We start from the raw sequence: 19,100 nt of genomic DNA, 5'->3' as shown, positions 1-19,100 counted from the left end.
GGTGATTGGATTAAAAAAGCGCCAACTGCGATGGGAGGGCTTTCGAATGTTTCCCTCATATTCGCCTCACTACTCGATTGAATTCGAATCTTTCGAATACCGCAATATTCGATCGAATACCTACTTGATCGAATCATATTCGCTCATCTCTACTGTATATATGTAGAACAGGGGGATCCTGTGTCTGCATATCATATAGTAACTCGGCTGACTGGCGTGAGAGCCCTATTCTGGTCAACTTGGGGTTGTCTTACACCATCACTTTTTGACAGTAATTGCGAGATATCCTCTGAGGACGCGTTGGTCTTGCTATTGTTGATCCTCGGAGGTATATGCAAGCTACGGATTCCTTGGTCGCACCTGGTCTCATTTTTTTGACAACTTATTAAGGCTGGGATGCCACCTTAGGCTCCCATTTGAAAGGGGGGAGGGATGAGTATAAAAGAGGCTAACATATATGCTGACATGGAGAAATTTTTGAAACCCCCGAACCCTGGGGGACGGGGGGGCGACCTCCTATAGGGGCCCCTCCCCATCTCCAGGGAATTCTACTTTGGCTGACCCTGAGGAGGGCAGTATACAGGATAAAGAAACAGTTCCCCGAGTTAGAGAGTAGAATAGAGCGGGTTATGCAAGATGTGAAGGAGCTTAAGAAAGAGAATGTGGCTATTAAATCTAAACTTGTGGATATGGAGTATAGTAATCGATGGTGCAATATATGTATGGTTGGGTTTTCAGAAGGTGTAGAAGGAAAGAACCCAGTGGAATTCTGGCAGGAGGGGATCAAAGAGACGGTTGAGCTGGATCTGTTATCACAGTTATTTGGTCTTGAACGAGCACACAGGGTGCCCTTTATAGCCCCCCTGCCAGTAAGTTCACCTAGAACCTTAATTATCAAGGTATTAAGTTCAAATGACAGAGATAACATTCTAAAAAAAAAACAAGAGAGATGGGGAGGTAAAGTACAATGACTATAGAATATCCCTATTTCTAGATTACTCTCGGGAAACGAAACTGAAGCATAGCTCTTTTAGAGAAGCAAAAAGGAGACTAGTCAAGGTGGGCATCCCATTCTCATTATTGTTTCCGGCTAAGTTACGCATAATCTACAATAACTGTTGGTGAAATGGATGGACCGTGAGGGGGTTCAGGCTCTGTACTCTGCTAAGGCTTCTTGATTGTATTAAGATTAAACCACATGACTATGTATATGTTATGGGTGACTTTAACTGCCCGATGGATCCAGATATTGATAGGAGAAGCGGTGGGGTTCAGGGCGCGCGGACAGTCGCCTCTTCATGATTTCTGTACGAAAGTGGGATGATTAGACGCCTGGAGGCTGCTCCACCTGGATTAAGTTGAATATTCTTGTTTAAGCACTTCCTATGATGCAGCATCTAGGATTGACCTTTTTCTATGTAATAAGTCTGCAGTTAGTTCTATCCAGAAAATTAAAAATGAGCCAAAACTGTGTCGGATCATGCCTCCCTCCTGGCGGAGCTTGTTAAGGAACCGCCAGCCTAGCCCTCCCGCCTCGATGAAAATTTACCCGCGCTGGCTTGCAGTGATTAAGAATAAGGAACTGATCCAGGGAGAAATTGCATGGTTTTGGCAGTGTAACAGAGGCACGGCTTGTCCATTAGTAGTCTGGGAGGCCTTTAAGGCGTTTTTGAGAGGGATTATTTTTAAGCAAATTAAAATCTACAAAAGGGCTTTTAAGGAGAAGGAGGAGAGTATTAGAGCAGAGGTGGCTAAATCTACGCAGGAAGCAGGCGAGTCGGGGTCTCAAACTGCCTGGGAGAATCTAAGGCAGCACAACTACGATATGAGAACTATGTGAGTACTACAGTCATGGCCAAAAGTTTTAAGAATTATACAAATATTAATTTTTACAAAGTCTACTGCTTCAGTTTTTAAGATGGCAATTTGCATATACTCCAGAATGTTATAAAGAGTGATCAGCTTAACAACAATTACTTGCAAAGTCAATGATTTGCCTAGAAAATTAACTTTATCCCCCAAAACACATTTCAACATCATTGCAGCCCTGCCTTAAAAGGACCAGCTAACATTGTTTCAGTGATTGCTCGATTAACACAGTTGTGGGTGTTGATGAGGACAGGGCTGGAGATCAATCTGTCATGATTAAGTAAGAATGACACCACTGGACACTTTAAAAGAAGGCTGGTGCTTGGCATCATTATTTCTCTTCTATAAACCATGGTTATCACTAAAGAAACATGTGCAGTCATCATTGCACTGCACAAAAATAGCCTAACAGGGAAGAGTATCGCAGCTAGAAAGATTGCACCTCAGTCAACAATCTATCGCATCATGAAGAAGTGAAAGTAGAGAGGTTCCATTGTTGCCAAAAAGGCTCCAGGGCGCCCAAGAAAGAACAGCAAGCGCCAGGACCGTCTCTTAAAGGTGTTTCAGCTGCGGGATCGGGCTACCAGCAGTGCAGAGCTTGCTCAGGAATGGCAGCAGGCAGGTGGGAGTGCATCTGCACGCACTGTGAGGTAGAGACTCTTGGAGCAAGGCCTGGTCTCAAGGAGGGCAGCAAAAAAGCCTCTTCTTTCAAGAAAAAACATCAGGGACAGTCTGATATTCTGCAAAAGGTACAGGGAGTGGACTCCTAAGGACTGGGGTAAAGTCATTTTCTCTGATGAATCCCCTTTCCGATTGTTTGGGACATCTGGAAAACAGCCTTTTTGGAGAAGACGAGGTGAGCGCTACCTCCAGTCTTGTCTCATGCCAGCTGTAAAGCATCCTGAAACCATTCATGTGTGGGGTTGCTTCTCAGCCAAGGGAATCGGCTCTCTCAGTCTTGCCTAAAAACACAGCCATGAATAAAGAATGGTACCAGAATGTCCTCCAAGAGCAACTTCTCCCAACCGTCCAAGAGCAGTTTGGCCATTAACAATGCCTTTTCCAGCATGATAGAACACCTTGCCATAAAGCAAAGGTGATAACTAAATGGTTCATGGAACTAAACATAGAGATTTTGGGTCCATGGCCTGGAAACTCCCCAGATCTTAATCCCATTGAGAACTTGTGGTCAATCATCAAGAGACGGATGAACAAACAAAAACCAACAAATTCTGACAAAATGCAAGCATTGATTGTGCAAGAATGGACTGCTATCAGTCAAGATTTGGTCCAGAAGTTGATTGAGAGCAGCCAGGGAGAATTGCAGAGGTCCTGAAGAAGAAGAGTCAACACCACAAATATTGACTTGCTGCATTACCTCATTCTAACTGTCAATATAAGCTTTTGTTACTCATAATATGATTGCAATTATATTTCTGTATGTGATAAAAACATCTGACAAACACACATAAAAACCAGAGGACAGCAGATCATGTGAAAATAATATATTTGTGTCATTCCAAAACTTTTGGCCATGACTGTAGGGCTCAACACCGGATGTTCTTTCAGGGGTATCATAGGTTTTTGGCAGGCGGTAAGACTAATAAATATGTGAGTAAAATCCTTAAGGATCAACAGGACACCCAGGAGATTCTGTGTGATAAGGATCGACAAGGGCAGTTAGTAAAAAGTGGGGAGGGAATAGAATAAGCGATACTTGAGTTTTTGTTGATCTATATTCCTCTGAGAGGGTGGTGAGTAAAGAAAGGATAGAGAAAGTTATTGAAGAGATTCCCCTTTCAAAATTATCAGAAGCTTTATCAGAAGAAAATTATCGGATCTGGACCAACCTATTACACTGGCAGACCTAAAGGGAGCGTTGGGCTCATTCGCTTGAAACACCTCTGCGGGTGCGGACGGTTTGCCGTTCAAGATTTACAGGGACTATGCTGACATTGTTTTGCCCACATTGCTAGAGACTATTAATGAATCCTGTGCGAGGAGTACTCTACCTGCTTCTATGGGGGCTGCACATATCTTCCTTATAAAAAAGAAGGGGAAAGACCTCTTGGAGGTCAGTTCGTATCGACCCATTTCATTGTTAAACACTGACGTCAAGATCTTTGCGAAAGTGTTGGCCTGCAGGTTGGGGAAAGTGATTTTCTCCCTTGTAGGGGAAGAACAGGGAGGATTTATGTCTGGACGTACAGTGATTGACAACATATTTAGAGTCTATACGAATATTCAGACGGGAGAGGAGCGGTCCAGCTCCATCCTGTCTTTAGATGCTACCAAGGCGTTCGACAGGGTGGAGTGGGACTACCTTTGGGTAGTGCTCTCCCGGATGGGGTTGGGAGAACAGTTCATACAGTATGTAAAGCTTTTATATGCAGGGCCTGAAGCTAGAGTCATAATAAACAGTTGTTCATCTGTTTTATTTACACTGTCTAGAGGTACTCGTCAAGGGTGCCCTTTGTCCCCTTTGCTATATGCCTTATATGTTGAACCTCTGGCGGTGTGGGTACGACAGGGTCTTGATTTTGAGGGATTTGGAGTCCGGGGTGGTTTAGATAGGATTCTCCTTTATGCCGAAGACATACAAATTTTTCTAAAAGATGCAAAAAAGGGCCTGCAAATAGTTATGAGAGCCCTGGAAGAGTTTGGAGCAGTATTTGGACTGGAAATCAATTGGGATAAATCTTGTTTACTACCAGGGGGCAGGAAAACAGTAAGATTGAAATATAGCACATTTGTTCCACGTAAGAAAGATGGGGGATATGAAATGCCCAATTAAAGAGTGTATTTCATATCTTGCCATCTAAATCACATAGCAGGGTGGCGAAACTGTGATTTTGGTTTGCAGTATGGGGTAGGGGATTTTTTTGAACTTTTAGAGTCAGGTAAAGTTAGAGATCAGAAGCCCAATACTATTTTGCATTTGTTGGATAAAGTATGGGGGTTAAAATCACTGTGTGGTATAAGGGGCAATCTTGGGGTTGAGGGGTAACTCTATAGGTGGTGCTTGCCGGTTTATACCTGGTCAAACTGAACTCTAATAATAAAAAAGGAAAAGGAATATATCTGTCCTAGGGTTTAGGATATCCTTGGGACGGGGTGAAAGCTGGGTAAGCTATTGTAACCTATTGGGGTTTTACTCTACTGTCAACTGGACCTAATGTGTTACGATGCGTTTACTTAGTTGTGTTATATAACATGCCTAGGTTTCATTGTAGAGGTTCAACTTATACTGATTTGTATGGGATACTATTTGGCAAGCGCTACTTATGTATGTTTTATGTTTCATGCTCTATGTAAGAGTATCTTTTGTATATTCTGCAATGTGAAATAAAAATACAATTAAAAACAAAAAACGTGAGTACCAGTATTTTTCACTCTTCACTTTTTCTACTCCACACTATCCTGGAAGACTACATTCCTACCTGTTCAAGGCCCCCAAGATGCATCCCTACTCTCTTCTTTGTATTTACCTATGTTAACTACCTCTTGTCTGCACCTGCACTCCAAGTCAAAACTGTACTGTATCGTGCTGATGTTTCTTCACTAAACAAACTTATCCTGGTTAAGTCATCTGGTCTATTTCTATCGCACCTGCACCTTTTTACACTTGGGTTATCCTCTACCTCAAGTGCAGTGCCGTTTGTCCAGGAACGGGTTCCAACACCAATCCTGGCCATTGTGACAAGTGCCCAAGTGACCCTACGCCCACCTAGCAGCCACAACACTGCATAGCTATCCCGCCATATGGCATATAGGCTTCTGTACAACCTCCTGTATTATCATGAAGCCTACATGCCTTTAAGTGAGCCTATAAGCCCTTAAGTGAAGTTAAAGTTTGTAGAGTTCAGATAAGTACCTAACAGATTCCACTAAGGTTGTCATAGACCAGTATGAGCCCTTCAGTGTAGCATCTTTTTCATATGAAATGTTTTCTTTTTTTATAGCATTTGTATGAACGTAATAATTGTGGCATGCTCTAATGCAGGGGTCCCCAATCACCGGTCCGTGGACTGGTGGTGGAAGGTTTTGCTCGTCTATGGCTTTGGCTCATAATACTTAGGGGTGCAAAATTTTACACCCCTAAGAATATAAAGTGTGCGGTGATGTGTACAATGCACTCATCACCACTTACTACTGTACAGAAGCTGGAGTCTAGAGGTAAATTCTGGCTACTGTACATACATGTTGTAGCATACTATGTGATGTACATTATGTACATACCAGACACATGCCTATATGTGTCTGGTATGTACATAGTGTAGCTTAGACTTAAACAGGTACAAATTTACTTGTAAATGTCTTCTTAAAGACACAGTACACAATAAACAATTTTGCAAGGTGCAAGAAAACAGTAGTGGATGTTACTGACTGAGATCCCTTGTTGTGAGTTGGGTGCTTGGAATACTTTTAGACTGGAAACGTTAAAGAAGCATTCCACATTATTTTTTTTATTTGTCCCCCCGCCAGCAAGCTGGTGCATATACTTACCAATGATGATCAGTGTCCCTTCAGAATAATATAATAACCTAAAATGATTAAAGTGACTGTACCACCAGGCCCAGGCTGAAGCCTTGGAGGCAGGCCCACCCACCCCTAGTGGGAAGAAACCCCAGCCCCTCCGTGAAGTGACTCCATTAGAATCAATGGGACCCTATCATAGAGGGGCTAGGGTTTCCTCCCACTAAGGGTGGGTTAGCCTGCCTCCAGTGCTTCACCCTGGGCTTGGTGGTACAGTCACTTTAAATCACTGGAGATTATGCATATGAAAGTCTCTGGTTACTCGTTATAGGCTTTACTGACAGTGGGCTATATGCAGGCAGGGGGACTTATGTAGGCACTAAGATACTCATCTGTAGGGACTAGAGAGAAAAAGTATATGCATCTGCGGCTATGAAGATCTGCCTAATGCTGTCCGTGGGCACAAAAAGACACAGAACCAGGAACACAGGTCCCACTTAGTGGGTAAAGCTAGCCACCGGGGGCCCCCTAATTGTTTTGGCATACATAAGACAATACAGGAGTTAACTCACATCCAGATTTACCCTATTAGTAAACGTTCCTTCAGCTGTGCTACATTGTGTATAGAATATAGTGAGACATCTAGTGGTGGGATGCAGAATGCTGCCTTCATCCCAGAGCATACACATATATATAAATACCAATCTGCACATGCTATATAGCAGTGGCACACCTGCTCTGGGGACTCCCTGCTTCTGTACACCTGAGCGGTGAACGTCTTCTCCTGCAGCCTGCAAGCCATGAGTTTATTTCATCCCTTGCCACCTGTAGGAGAAGACCTGTGCTGCTCCAGCACAGATTACAGCTGATTGAAGAAGAGTGAATGAGTGGAATGAGAGTTGAATGTTTATTATTCATGGGGGGTTTACTGCAATACTGGGGAGTTAACCGCAATATTAGGGGCATCACAGGGGTTTAACCTCAATACTAGGGTCATTATGGGGGGGGGGGTTAACTACAATATTAGGGGCATCGGGGGATGCACTAAATAACAACCCTCTCCATGACCCCACCCTTTATTACCAAAGCCTGGCACCGCAACGCCAGGCCATGGAAAAATGGTCTTGCATGAGGCCAGTCCCTGATAAAAAAAAGACGGGGATCGTTGCTTTATTGGACTGCTGCAAAAGATTCCCCTTCAAGAACAAATTCAACACAAAGTAATTTTAAACTTTTACAATATTTTTAATGGGCAATAAAAATCTAAGAATTGAATTTCTGAGATATTTCAATGGAGTCAGTTCAATTACAAGGTATTTTTATTTGTATACTTGTAACACATTGCACATTTATAATATATATAGGGTATACAGTATTTCAGTGATAATAATGAGGAGTTGTTCTTACTTTGGTTTTCGGGCATGAATGTAATAGTAACCCTCATAGTCACAAACATCCATCCTTGATTTATCATTACGTGGAGCATACACAGCTTTTTCAATTTCATATCCAGCCTCTTTAAATGCTTCCTCTAGCTCCTTCTTTTTTGTATACATACTGGAAAAATATTTTTTGCCAACATAGTAAAATGAAGAATTTAGTACACTTAAGATCAGTAAGTGACCTCCGGGTTTAATCAAATCCTTGAAATTTTTTAGAACATTACAGAATGACTTTATGTCTTCACAAGGGGCTTCAAGGCAGAGACATGTAAGAAGACAGTCAGCAGGTTGCAGAACAACGGGATCATAGGGGTTTCTTTTCAGAGCATCACATTTCAGGACTTCTTTTACCTTACTGCGGAGCTTCTCTTCCTTTTTTTCATAATTCTCCCTAAAACGTGCAGAAATGTTATTAAATTTGACCATATAAATGTATAGCTGCTTTAAGGGGGGGGGGGGGTTATCTGGGACTGGGACTATTCTTACGATCAATATAAAATAAGTTGAGATTTAGTGCTAGGCTCTTTCATGATAAGCTGATTGAAGGGGCTATGACACTTTGGTGAACATCATGCCCCCTTTATTTTTTGCCACCAACTGTGTTGGTATTGCGCTTGTGGCTGTTTCGTCCTAGTCAAGTGAGTGGGAGTAGGCAGCAAGGGCAAATGAGACACTAAGGGTCTTACTTCCACTTAATCTGCAGCTCACAGCTTGTTGTTAGGCTCAGTCTCTCTGGTAACAAAGACTAAGACTTAAAAAGTCTTACCCCTTGGAGAGGGGTAATGCTTAGCTCAGTTTCCTGTGGTCTGTTTATTCAGCCAGTGACTCTGTGTCACATCAACACTGTAAAGCTCCTCGTCCCCGCTCGCTGCTGGCTATTACACACATCTGCAACTAGCAGGTTAGTGCAGGGGGGGGCTGCGGGGAACTGCAGGGGCGCTGCCAGGGTGATGGCTAGATCGTCCGGGCAGCCAATGGATGAAAGCAGCAGTCTCCAATTCCGCAGAGCGACGGCAGAAGATCACTGTTATCTTAGTCGTTTGTCTATCAACATGTTGAAAGACAACGACAGGAATCAATCAGCCGACATCGTTCATGTCGGCTGAATGTTGTCTTCTATTACATGGGACAATTATCGGCCGTAACTGCTGATATTGGCCGAATATGGACGATCATCATTTCGTGTAATAGGGCCTTAACTGAAGGTACATCAGTTTCTGTATTATAGCTTGTTATATTTAAAGGGGTTATCCAGCGCTACAAAAACATGGCCACTTTCTTCCAGAGAAAGCACCACTCTTGTCACCAGTTTGGGCGGGGTTTTGCTGCTCCATTTCATTGAAGTGAATGGAGCTTAATTGCAAACCACACCTCACCTGGAGACAAGAGTCGTGTTGTCTCTGAAAGAAAGTGGCCATGTTTTTGTAGCACTGGATAACCCCTTTAATAATTAATGCATCTCTTAAGCCCCTATTACACAGCGCAATGGAGAGGAGCAAACGAGCGCTGTCAGTTCTCACTTTCTTTGCGTTCCCCGCTCCCTACTGGCACTATTATCAAGGCCTTATTTACCACTAGGCACCCGTGGTCCGGTGCTTAGGGCAGCACCTTGCAGGGGGGCAGCACCAGGAGCAGGGGGAAGGAAACTACTTTTTTTGTTTTTTCGTCTCCAATCTTCTGTTCAGACTTGCCAGTAAATCTGGTCTCTTTTTGAGGGGGTGGGGGTTTATGGTGGAATTGGTCAGGTCTGGTGTGGCGGTGTTATCCAGTCACAGTATGGCTGTATTGGTCAGGTCCAGTGTGGCAATGTTTACTGTGATGCCTGGAGCTATTACCTACCAATCCTGTGGTGAGAATTCCCTCAGACAATATGCGGACGGCTCTAATCATTGATTCAATGTGGAAATTTGTTTATGTTTTAAACAGTTAAAAACCATGAAAAAGGTGATTCAGACAATTTTCCTCCATGTAAAGAAATGCATGTGGCCGAAACCAGGCTCCCCAAGATTTGAGGGTTAGTGCCTAAGGCAGCAGCAGCTGTTAATACGGCCCTGACTATTATACGCCTTGGAAGTGAGTGGGTAAGAGCTGGGGGGTGGCGTGAGCTGCCTGGGTGATAGCTAGATCGTCTGGGCAGCCCATAAAAGATAGCAGCGGTCTGCTGCTGTTGCCGCCTCTATTACACAATGTGATGACAGCAGATCGTTGCTATCTTAGGCGTTTGTCTTTCAACATGTTGAGAGACAATGGTTAGCCGACATCTGACGATAATCATTTTGTGTAATAGGGCCTTTAGAGAAGACCACACCACTAGCAAAGCTATTGACCAAAAAAAAATAAAAAAAAGTCTCTATGAATGAGAATATTTGTTGATATTAACAAGCCTGGAGAACAAGTTTAGCTGAGAGCACGTGGAGTGAGCTTCTAGACCTGTTCACACTGGTGTTGGCTTGCGGCCATCACCTTTGCTTGCTGTGTCTACGGGGTGGTGCAGCCCAGGCCCTGGGGACTTGGCCCTGCAACATTGGGGCCTCTGCCCCCCCCCCCCCCCCCCCCCCCCCGGCGCAGGTTTTGCAGTGGTGGTAGTCGCCAACTGACACTGCACTATTGAGAGTAGGTACTATATTTTAGAAGACCTGCACGTGGTACATGAGGCAATATGGTTTGATTAACCTACATACTAACTTCTGATGTTGTTTTTTTAATGTAGCTGAAAAGATTTAGTTTTTAAAACGGGTGTGATGAGCAGCCATTTTCTTGTTCTCCAAGCTTGTGTATTTGTGGATATTTGCAACCCAAATTATGTAAAAAAAAACATTTTACCTGTTTCCTTCCAGCTCGCATACATATTTTATAACTGGTGTCCAGTCAAAAGCCTTGGGATCCTTCTTTAGCCATTTTTCAAGTTCAGCTCGGTTTTGTGCCAGGAAATCTGAGGTGATGATTTTATCAAACACTTCACAAGCAGAGAGAAGGTGATAAATGGTGGGTCCGGCACCAAAATCTATCAGAGTATCTCCTCTCACTCCACCTTAGAAGATAAAATAGTTGCAATATTAATGCAAAAGTAAAAGGGGTTATCCAGCGCTACAAAAACATGGCCACTTTTCCCTCTAATGTTGTCTCCAGTTCAAGTGCGGTTTGCAATTAAGCTTCATTTACTTCAATGGAACTTAGTTTCAAAACCCCACCCAAACTGGAGACAACAGTAGGGGGAAAGTGGCCATGTTTTTGTAGTGCTGGATAACCCCTTTAAGAAAACATGCAGCAGTGCTACCCCTAGCAGCAAATGCAATAGAGACATCTTATCATGGTAGTTCTGCCTTACAGGGGTTATCCAGTGCTAAAAAAACATGGCCACTTTCTTTTAGAGACTGTCTCCAGTTCAGGTGCAGTTTGTAATTAAGCCCCATTCACTTCAATGGAACTGAGCAGAAAAATCCCGTCCAAGCTGAAGACAAGAGTGGGGCTGTCTCTAGAAGAAAGTGGCTATGTTTTTGTAGCGCTGGATAACCCCTTTAACATAGGTGGTTTCACGCACATGCTGCAGAAAAATGGGAGGAGTCAGTGTTAAAAAACCCTTCCACATTTGGGGTTGTTCAATGCATTATAATCAGTATGCAAATTAAAGGTTATTTGCAGCCTTGACCTGTAACTGCTAACATGGCTAGTATATGGCACAGGAGGCAGTAAAACGTGACTTTCTGTTATGCTGGCAGCATGATCGGTTATATAGAGATGTTTCAACTTCTCTCTTCATTACAGTATTAACAGTTTGAGAGGGTCAAAATAGCTGACAGGTCCCTTTATTATGCTATATCTATAGAAGGTTGCAGATGCATGTGGTCTTTGGAAAATAAAAGGTACCCTACCCTACATGAGGATGTGAAGGACAAAAATAACAGATTTTGCATTGGGACCAAGGATTTTTAAATTATGCTCTGTTAGGGATTACAGTAGAGATGGGCGAACCTCAAGCATGCTCGAGTCCATCCAAACCCGATCGTTCGGCATTTGATTAGCGGTGGCTGGTGAAGTTGGATAAAGCTCTAAGGTTGTCTGGAAAACATGGATACAGCCAATGACTATATCCATGTTTTCCACATAGCCTTAGGGCTTAATCCAACGTCAGCAGCCCCCGCTAATCAAATGCCGAACATTCGGGTTCGGATGGCCCCTTGCTCATCTCTAGTATACAGGCATTTTCCAGGTGGTATCCTCCCTCTGTACGGAGCGGCCATCCGGAGGGATACGTACAAAGCAAAACAAACCTGGTTCGCTCATCTCTAATACCTTTAAATTCTATAAATTCTATAAATCTATAAATTACCTGTAGTGAATGTTTCATGAAGATTCTTCAAAACAAACTGCGTCCATTCTCCATGTAGAATTCCACCCTCCGCTACATAGTAAGTCTGGAAGTAATCGGAAGCACTGAACTCATCTATATAGGTTTGCTGAGAGGTCCAACCCGTCTCCATGTTCTGTTCAAAGTATGACTGCTTCAGAATATAATCCTGCATTTAGAATAAGACATTATGGGATGACATCTTATCTTCTGTACTGAATAATCTCTCTAAATATAATCTATTTTGTCTATGTAAAGCAATACAGGGTGTGGGGGGATTAGCTCATGGGATCACCATCTCCTGGGTTAAATGGGCACTTTTTGGCACAAAACACAGTCCACACCAGCAAGTAAGGTGCAACTGGCCGCAAACAGTTTTATTTTTTTTTTGCAGCAGATAAAATAAACAATAATACAAAAAGAAAACCTACGCCATCTGGCGACTAACTAAACAGTTTTGAACTAACTGACCAGAGCTGAGCCTACTGCACAGCTCTCAAACAAAACATGCAGCACAGTGTACTCATAATGAAACTTTACCCTGGAGCAGAGAGAGCCATCATCTTGTGCCTTGTCTGCCCTTTTATTGCACACACATGGCTGGGTATTATTGAGTCCTTATAATACTCTAACCCTAAGAATAAAGATGACACACCATGTGGATTTTAATCGGCCACAGCAGCCGAATTTTTATTATAAACAAGACATCCAAATAAATAACCAAAAATAACAGTATAACATCTGTCCAATAATCTACGGCGGAGGAGGTCCTCGAAGCCCCACAAATGCCATTGGCAGTCACCTCCAATTCCACCCACCTACAGGTTGGACCTCCAGCCGGTAAACACCTGCTCGGAGGCATAACATTAACACCTTGGGGCCCCAAAATTCCTTTTTACCCCATCCGGGGTTAAATTCCACTAGCCACCAGAGATTTCCTGTGAACGCCAACCGACACTATAAGTTCTTAGCTAGGGAACCCACCGCTGGTTCAATTTCACAATTACCTCCACTCCGAATTATCTCCAACCGACTCCGAGGACCCCCCCACGCCCCAGATACTGCCTCCCCCGCCCCCCCCCCCTTTTACTCTCCCCACCTTTGACTTGACCAATGCCTGGGGTTTTACCCCTATAACCCCCCATTTCCTGTTCCCTTTTTGCCATCCAAACACACAGGCCATACAGTCTCCCTCCATAAGTCCCCCCCCCATCCAGAACTCTTCCCCAAAGTCCCAATAAGCCCCAGTCATGCTGGCCTCCCCTGAGCATCCTGGTTCTGTACGGCCATTACTGGCTTGCACCTGAGTTACTAGAGTCACTCCCAATACCTGGAGTGGCCAAATTGAGTAGGAGCCCACCCATCTTTCCCCTACTCCAAAGCAGCCAGGCCCTATTTTCCAGTCTTTGCCAGAACCTATAGCAAGAAACCAGATTCTCCTTGCTATCCTAACTCCCTGGCTGCTTATTTAATACGCATATGACAGGAACCTTGGTGAAACATACATTCCATCCACTACTTTGCCCCTGGTCCTGTCATAAGGGATTCAGTCACACAGGCAAATAAACACTCAAAACCCATACAGACAGGTGTCAGGAATATGGACTCCCATCTGACAATTTAGGGGATCTGTCACATTGAAAATGCAGTTTGATCTGAAGGCTTCATGTTATAGAGCAGGAGAATCTGAAAAGATTAATATATACTCTCATTGGAAATTATTTATTATAGGCTGTTTTTTATTAAAGTGTCTGTGTTGTTTTTAAAAAGATTTTTTTGACATGTCATGGAGATATGTCAAAAGTTTTGATGAGTCCAGGTCTGAATGTTCACACCTGTACCGATTGGGAAAACGACCCGGTGGAAGACTGTGCAAATCCCATTCCTCTCCCGACTCTGTGTCACACATCAGTCAGGCTCCATCTCATTGTTTATGTAAGTCCATGGAGTCTGCGCTTAGCGCGGTCTTCTACCGGCTGGTTCTCACGATCAATACAGGTCTGAACACTCAGACCCGGACCGATCAAAACTTTTGACATGTTTCTATGACATGTCAAAAGTTTTTACAATTGACAGTGACACTTTAAGTTAAACTTCTGCTCATTCTGGATGTAATAAAATTAAACATTAGTTATCAGAGATGAGCGAACCGGGAGTCGATCCGAACCCGAACGTTCGGCATTTGATTAGCTGGGGCTGCTGAACTTGGATAAAGCTCTAAGGTTGTCTGGAAAACATGGATACAGCCAATGACTATATCCATGTTTTCCAGACAACCTTAGAGCTTTATCCAAGTTCCAGCAGCCACCGCTAATCAAATGCCGATTGTTCGGGTTCGGATCGACTCGAACCCGAACCCGGTTCACTCATCTCTATTAGTCATCTTTTGCCTATGCTTATTGCATATCATGCAGTATAACACCTCCACTGGTTACAGATTAGACATATTGTCAGATAGATACGGGCATATCATTAGTAATAGTGTCTCGGAGTCTCTTACCTCTGTTCCTCTTCTTTCTCTGGTCAGTACAAATGTAATACTGTAGTAAACAAGCTGAAAACTTGGCTGTGTTGCCTGGAGATTCTTTATTACCCCTTTTGGTTTAATCTGTAACCAGATCCTACTAAAGCTGTATTCAGCCCCTAGTAAAATGATGAAACCAATACGTCTAGAGGATGTTTAGACAGGTCGTGAGCAGCAAATACACAAAGCTCACATACGACACTTCTCCAGTTATGAAGAAAAACTCAAACCTCCCATGTGTTCCTTACCTTTATTTTTTAAAGTAATTTTGGTTACTATTATATTAATCCTGCAGGTGAGGTGCAGACCATCTTGTTTTTTGTATTGCATGGTCCATGAGAAGTGAGTACAGTGGTAGGGTCCCACCCAGTCAAGGGCCACCTCCTCGTTGTGGATGGGGGGAATATGTGTCCTATGTGCCTCAAGTTTACATATAGGATAAATATAGCAGTAATGCAGATTAAAGTTTTCTATATTTTGTGCCTTTTATGCCTTAAAATTTTCAATGTGCTGTTGTTTTTTTGTGTTTTTTTTTTCCATTTGTTCTGTGGTCATAAACAACATGTACTTGAAAAACATGCATTTCAAAAACAATTTATTTAAGGTGCAGTGGTGTCTTGGATTACGAGCATAATTCGTTCCAGGACCGTGCTTGTAACCAAAGCAAATTTTCCCATAAGAAATCATAGAAATGCAGACAATTGGTTCCACACCCCAAAATAACGATTTATTATTCTGAATAACATGTAAAACAGATGAAACAAACATTCAGAAACAGCAGAATATGTGATATTATAAGTTACTGTACAGTAATAGAGAAGATGGGAAACACAAGGGCTGACAGAGACTGCAGGGAGCATGAAGGAATGAGCAGGGCAGATGTGGGCACATACATGCAGCACTCTCTGTCCGGGGAGAGAGGGGTTACAGCTATGGAGAGATTACCCCCACAGTCCTGTCCCCTGATGTAAACCCCAGCCTGAAGTGCTTTGATTTGGAAGGTGAGGGAGACTTCCTGGGTCAGAGTACAGAGCTGTAGACCCCGCTATTCTGCGCAATGTGATTTTAATATCTTTTGGGTAATGAATTAGTGTTAATATTTAATAAAGCTTATTTTCTACTGCATATATTGTTCAATAAAGCTTATTTTCTACTGCAATTCATTACTGGTGTGCGCTTGACTTTTTACCCTAGTTTTTTTTTCTTCTGTCCTTCTCCTCACACACATTGCTCTCTATCTAAGGTTGTCAGCTGCACCTACTGTTTTAACTTATTTTTGGCATAGTAGTGTCGCTGTCTAAAAGAGGGCATGCATTACTAAGCCAGGACCTAGTACAAGCTGGTAAAATGGCTAGCAATAAACAACCCATCCCCATTGTTACCTTAGTATCCACTCCCACCAGGGCACCTGGAAGAGTCAGGTATTGACAGGCCCCTTGCCTCGAGAAATGAGACTAAGTTCCTAGGTGGTTGTAGGCTGGTATTTATAGGTTAGGAAGGGCCAAGATAAATGGTCTTTCCCACCCAGGTATGACTGCTGCCTTATTTGTTCATATCTGAAAAATAGGAGTGTGTGTGTGTGGTAATGTCATGTGAGACTTAACAATAAACCATCTCTTGTTTGTGCTCTAAAATATTGTCCATTATACTTGGCAGAATCTCTAAAGTCCAATTGCCATAACATTGCTTTGAGATTTGAGATATACTGTAGTAATATATGTATTTGTGCAGCATTACAGGTCATGATCATGATCAAACTTTGTCAAAACACATAGTGGCCCTGACTTAATATCGGCACCTGAATTTTGGTGCAATTTTTGCACAATAATGCTAAATCTGTCTGATTTAATATGAGTTTTGGAGACTTTAGTTAACCCCTTTCCATCTGGTCTGAAATGGGACATGACCTTTGTGAATGGAGCGTGGCTTTAGGGGGGGGAGGGGCATGGCTTTCTTCCAAAAACAGCGCCACACAGTCGCCAGGCTGTATGTGATAGTACAACACAGCTCCATTAACGCTAAAGGAAATGAACTGCAGTACAACACACAAACTGAAGACAAGAGTGGTGCTGTTTCTGGGAGATAGCAGCTACTTTTTGGATAACCCCTTTTAAACTAAACAATCTTTAGATTGATTGATCAATCTGATACACTGAACTTTATACCTAATGCACATGGCCATATAATGGCTTTGTTTTTCACTAAACTATATATATAGTACAATGGGCTATTATTGTACCATAATACCACAGGCTTAGTCCGTCTTTGGTAACAGAGAAAAGGAGACTACAGGTAGTGGGATCGGCGTATTCTCACAAGTAATTGCACTATACATAGAGAACCGACTATCAGCCATTGGATTGCTACTCTATCCTAGTAAAGTTAGGCAACCTTATTTTTCTCCTGATGACGTTGATGTGGCAACGAAACATGTAGAGAGGGGGCATGTATTGCGATTTTAAATAGCAGGCATCCAGTATCTCCAAGTTATTTATCTATGCAGTACTGCAGACTGTGATAGTATTTGAGATAGGCAGGAGGATAGATATATCCCATGATATCACCTAGCATAGTCTAGTGTGGGAAATACTGGGTCCTGTGGTTTTAATCAGTTCACGTAATTACTTTAATGTGCACAATAAAAGTTATATTTTAAAGGGGGTGTTATAAATTAAAGGGGTTTTTGTACCCCGGGCTTCGGCCTGTGGGTTTGGAATTTATTTGGTTAAGTGACCCCTGACCTACCTATGTGAGGTTTAAGTGGTTGTGTAGTTATAATCTATCCTGGCGTAATCCTGTATTAATCTGTATTTCTGTATTAGGGAAAGTGTTAGCTTTCATTGTAATCCTGCTTAGGATAATAATTGCCCGACTGGCAAAAAAAAGTGATCTCTAGAAAACAGTCCGCTTATTGTGGGATTAAAAAAATGGTTTAAATGCAGTTAGGAACATAGCTTTCAACAAAAAAAATATTTATTTATATTAATTAACTTTTAAAGGAAAAGTCTGTGTGTGGGGGGGTAATTTCAGAGAAGGGGGGGGACACAATAAAGAAGATATATTTACCTGTCCCAGTGCCCACGCAGCGCGCATCCCTCTCCTGAACCCCACTGACAGTCTGTACGTCTCCTCCTGCTCCTACGTTACAACTTGGCTGAGGTATTCCCCGCACAGCCAGTCAGTGACTGGGGTGGGATACCGCTGCAGTCACTGATTGGCTGAGCGGGCTAAATCCCACCCTTCTGGAGAAGCGTTGGATAACGCAAAACAGCTGTCGCCTAATAACATCATGTAACGCAAAACAGCTGTCACCTAATAACATCATGGTCGATTGGCGTCTTGTCTGCTAAGCTGTATGCATCCATGAATTTGCTGAAATAAATATGCACGATGTTCTGCACGATTTGATGGTGAGTGCCACTCCTTCATATTAAAAGTTCAGTGTAAACGCAGCATTATTCTAAACCATCATTACTTGGTTCTTTATATTTAAAGACCTCTGGACTCCCACGCATTTTTGGTCATTTGCAGTAGGGAGTTGTATAGGGAGTGTGACAAGGAAGATACGCATCCAAGACTTATAATTTTAAAGATTTTAGTAGAAAAGAAGAAGAAGAAATCCCAGCGAGCAAATGTGTCAGTGAAAGCTAAGACCTGTAAGAATATAGTAAGTATCATATTTTTCAATTTATAGGATTCACCCCTGGTTTAGACAATTAAAAAAAGAAAAAAATTAATGTTAATAAACTTTCCGGGTGGTCTAAGGCAGTAAAGAGAATAATGCAGTGAAGGGCTCAAAGTTTACTGAAATGACTGGGCCACTTTAACACTCTCCAGATCAGTACATTATACCCTCACCTAGACAGCTCTGCTACATGCACAATACACACCCAGCTTTGCTGAATTATACACACTCTGCTACATCATACACACCAAGCTCTGCTACATAAACATACCCACAGACACACTCAGTGTTAATACACCAATATACAGACACACTCAGCTCTGCTACATTCCTATACTTAAACAGCTCTGCTAAGTACATTCAGACAGACACACAAATCACATGACTTTGACATGACTTAAAGGGAAACTGTCAGTAGGTTAGACAAATCAAACTTGTTGATAGCCCCTTATTACACACAGTGCGCCGAGGAGGAAGGTATGTCTCTTACCTTCCTCCTTGGCACCATTCCCATGCTGTTAGCAGTGTAATCCTCTGTCTGGAGCACCGTTAGGAGCACTTCTCTGCCCCCCAAAAGAGCGCTGATTGATTATCATTAGAAGTAGCTGGTGGGCTCGCCCCTATGGGGGAAGGGCAGTGCTCCCAAGGGTTTTCTTGCTAAAAAGTGTGTCTTATAAAGCAACAAATGCAGTATGTTATGCATACTCTGCACAGTCCAAACGTGTAATATATTACATGTTCCCATTCACTGCCTGA

The 19,100-nt window shown here is 42.7% G+C and overlaps 1 protein-coding gene across 2 annotated transcripts; it reads right to left on the bottom strand.

The window, feature by feature from the left end:
• Positions 1-7,642: 7,642 nt before the first annotated feature.
• On the bottom strand, positions 7,643-18,873 carry LOC138768535 (nicotinamide N-methyltransferase-like). 2 transcript variants are annotated; one of them, XM_069946415.1, is made up of 4 exons: positions 18,835-18,873; positions 12,118-12,304; positions 10,611-10,818; positions 7,643-8,178 (listed from the first exon to the last, which is right to left on the bottom strand). In XM_069946415.1, the coding sequence occupies exons 1-4, from the start codon at positions 18,856-18,858 to the stop codon at positions 7,749-7,751; spliced, it is 849 nt and encodes a 282-aa protein (XP_069802516.1). In that variant the 5' UTR covers positions 18,859-18,873; the 3' UTR covers positions 7,643-7,748. The 2 variants fall into 2 exon arrangements, with proteins under 2 accessions (XP_069802516.1, XP_069802517.1); XM_069946416.1 differs by lacking the exon at positions 18,835-18,873 and adding an exon at positions 14,636-14,717.
• Between the last annotated feature and the right edge of the window lie 227 nt (positions 18,874-19,100).

This window comes from Dendropsophus ebraccatus, chromosome 12 (genome assembly GCF_027789765.1).
Source record: "Dendropsophus ebraccatus isolate aDenEbr1 chromosome 12, aDenEbr1.pat, whole genome shotgun sequence".
Lineage (NCBI taxonomy): Eukaryota > Metazoa > Chordata > Amphibia > Anura > Hylidae > Dendropsophus > Dendropsophus ebraccatus.
This window is presented reverse-complemented; position numbering and strand designations above follow the sequence as displayed.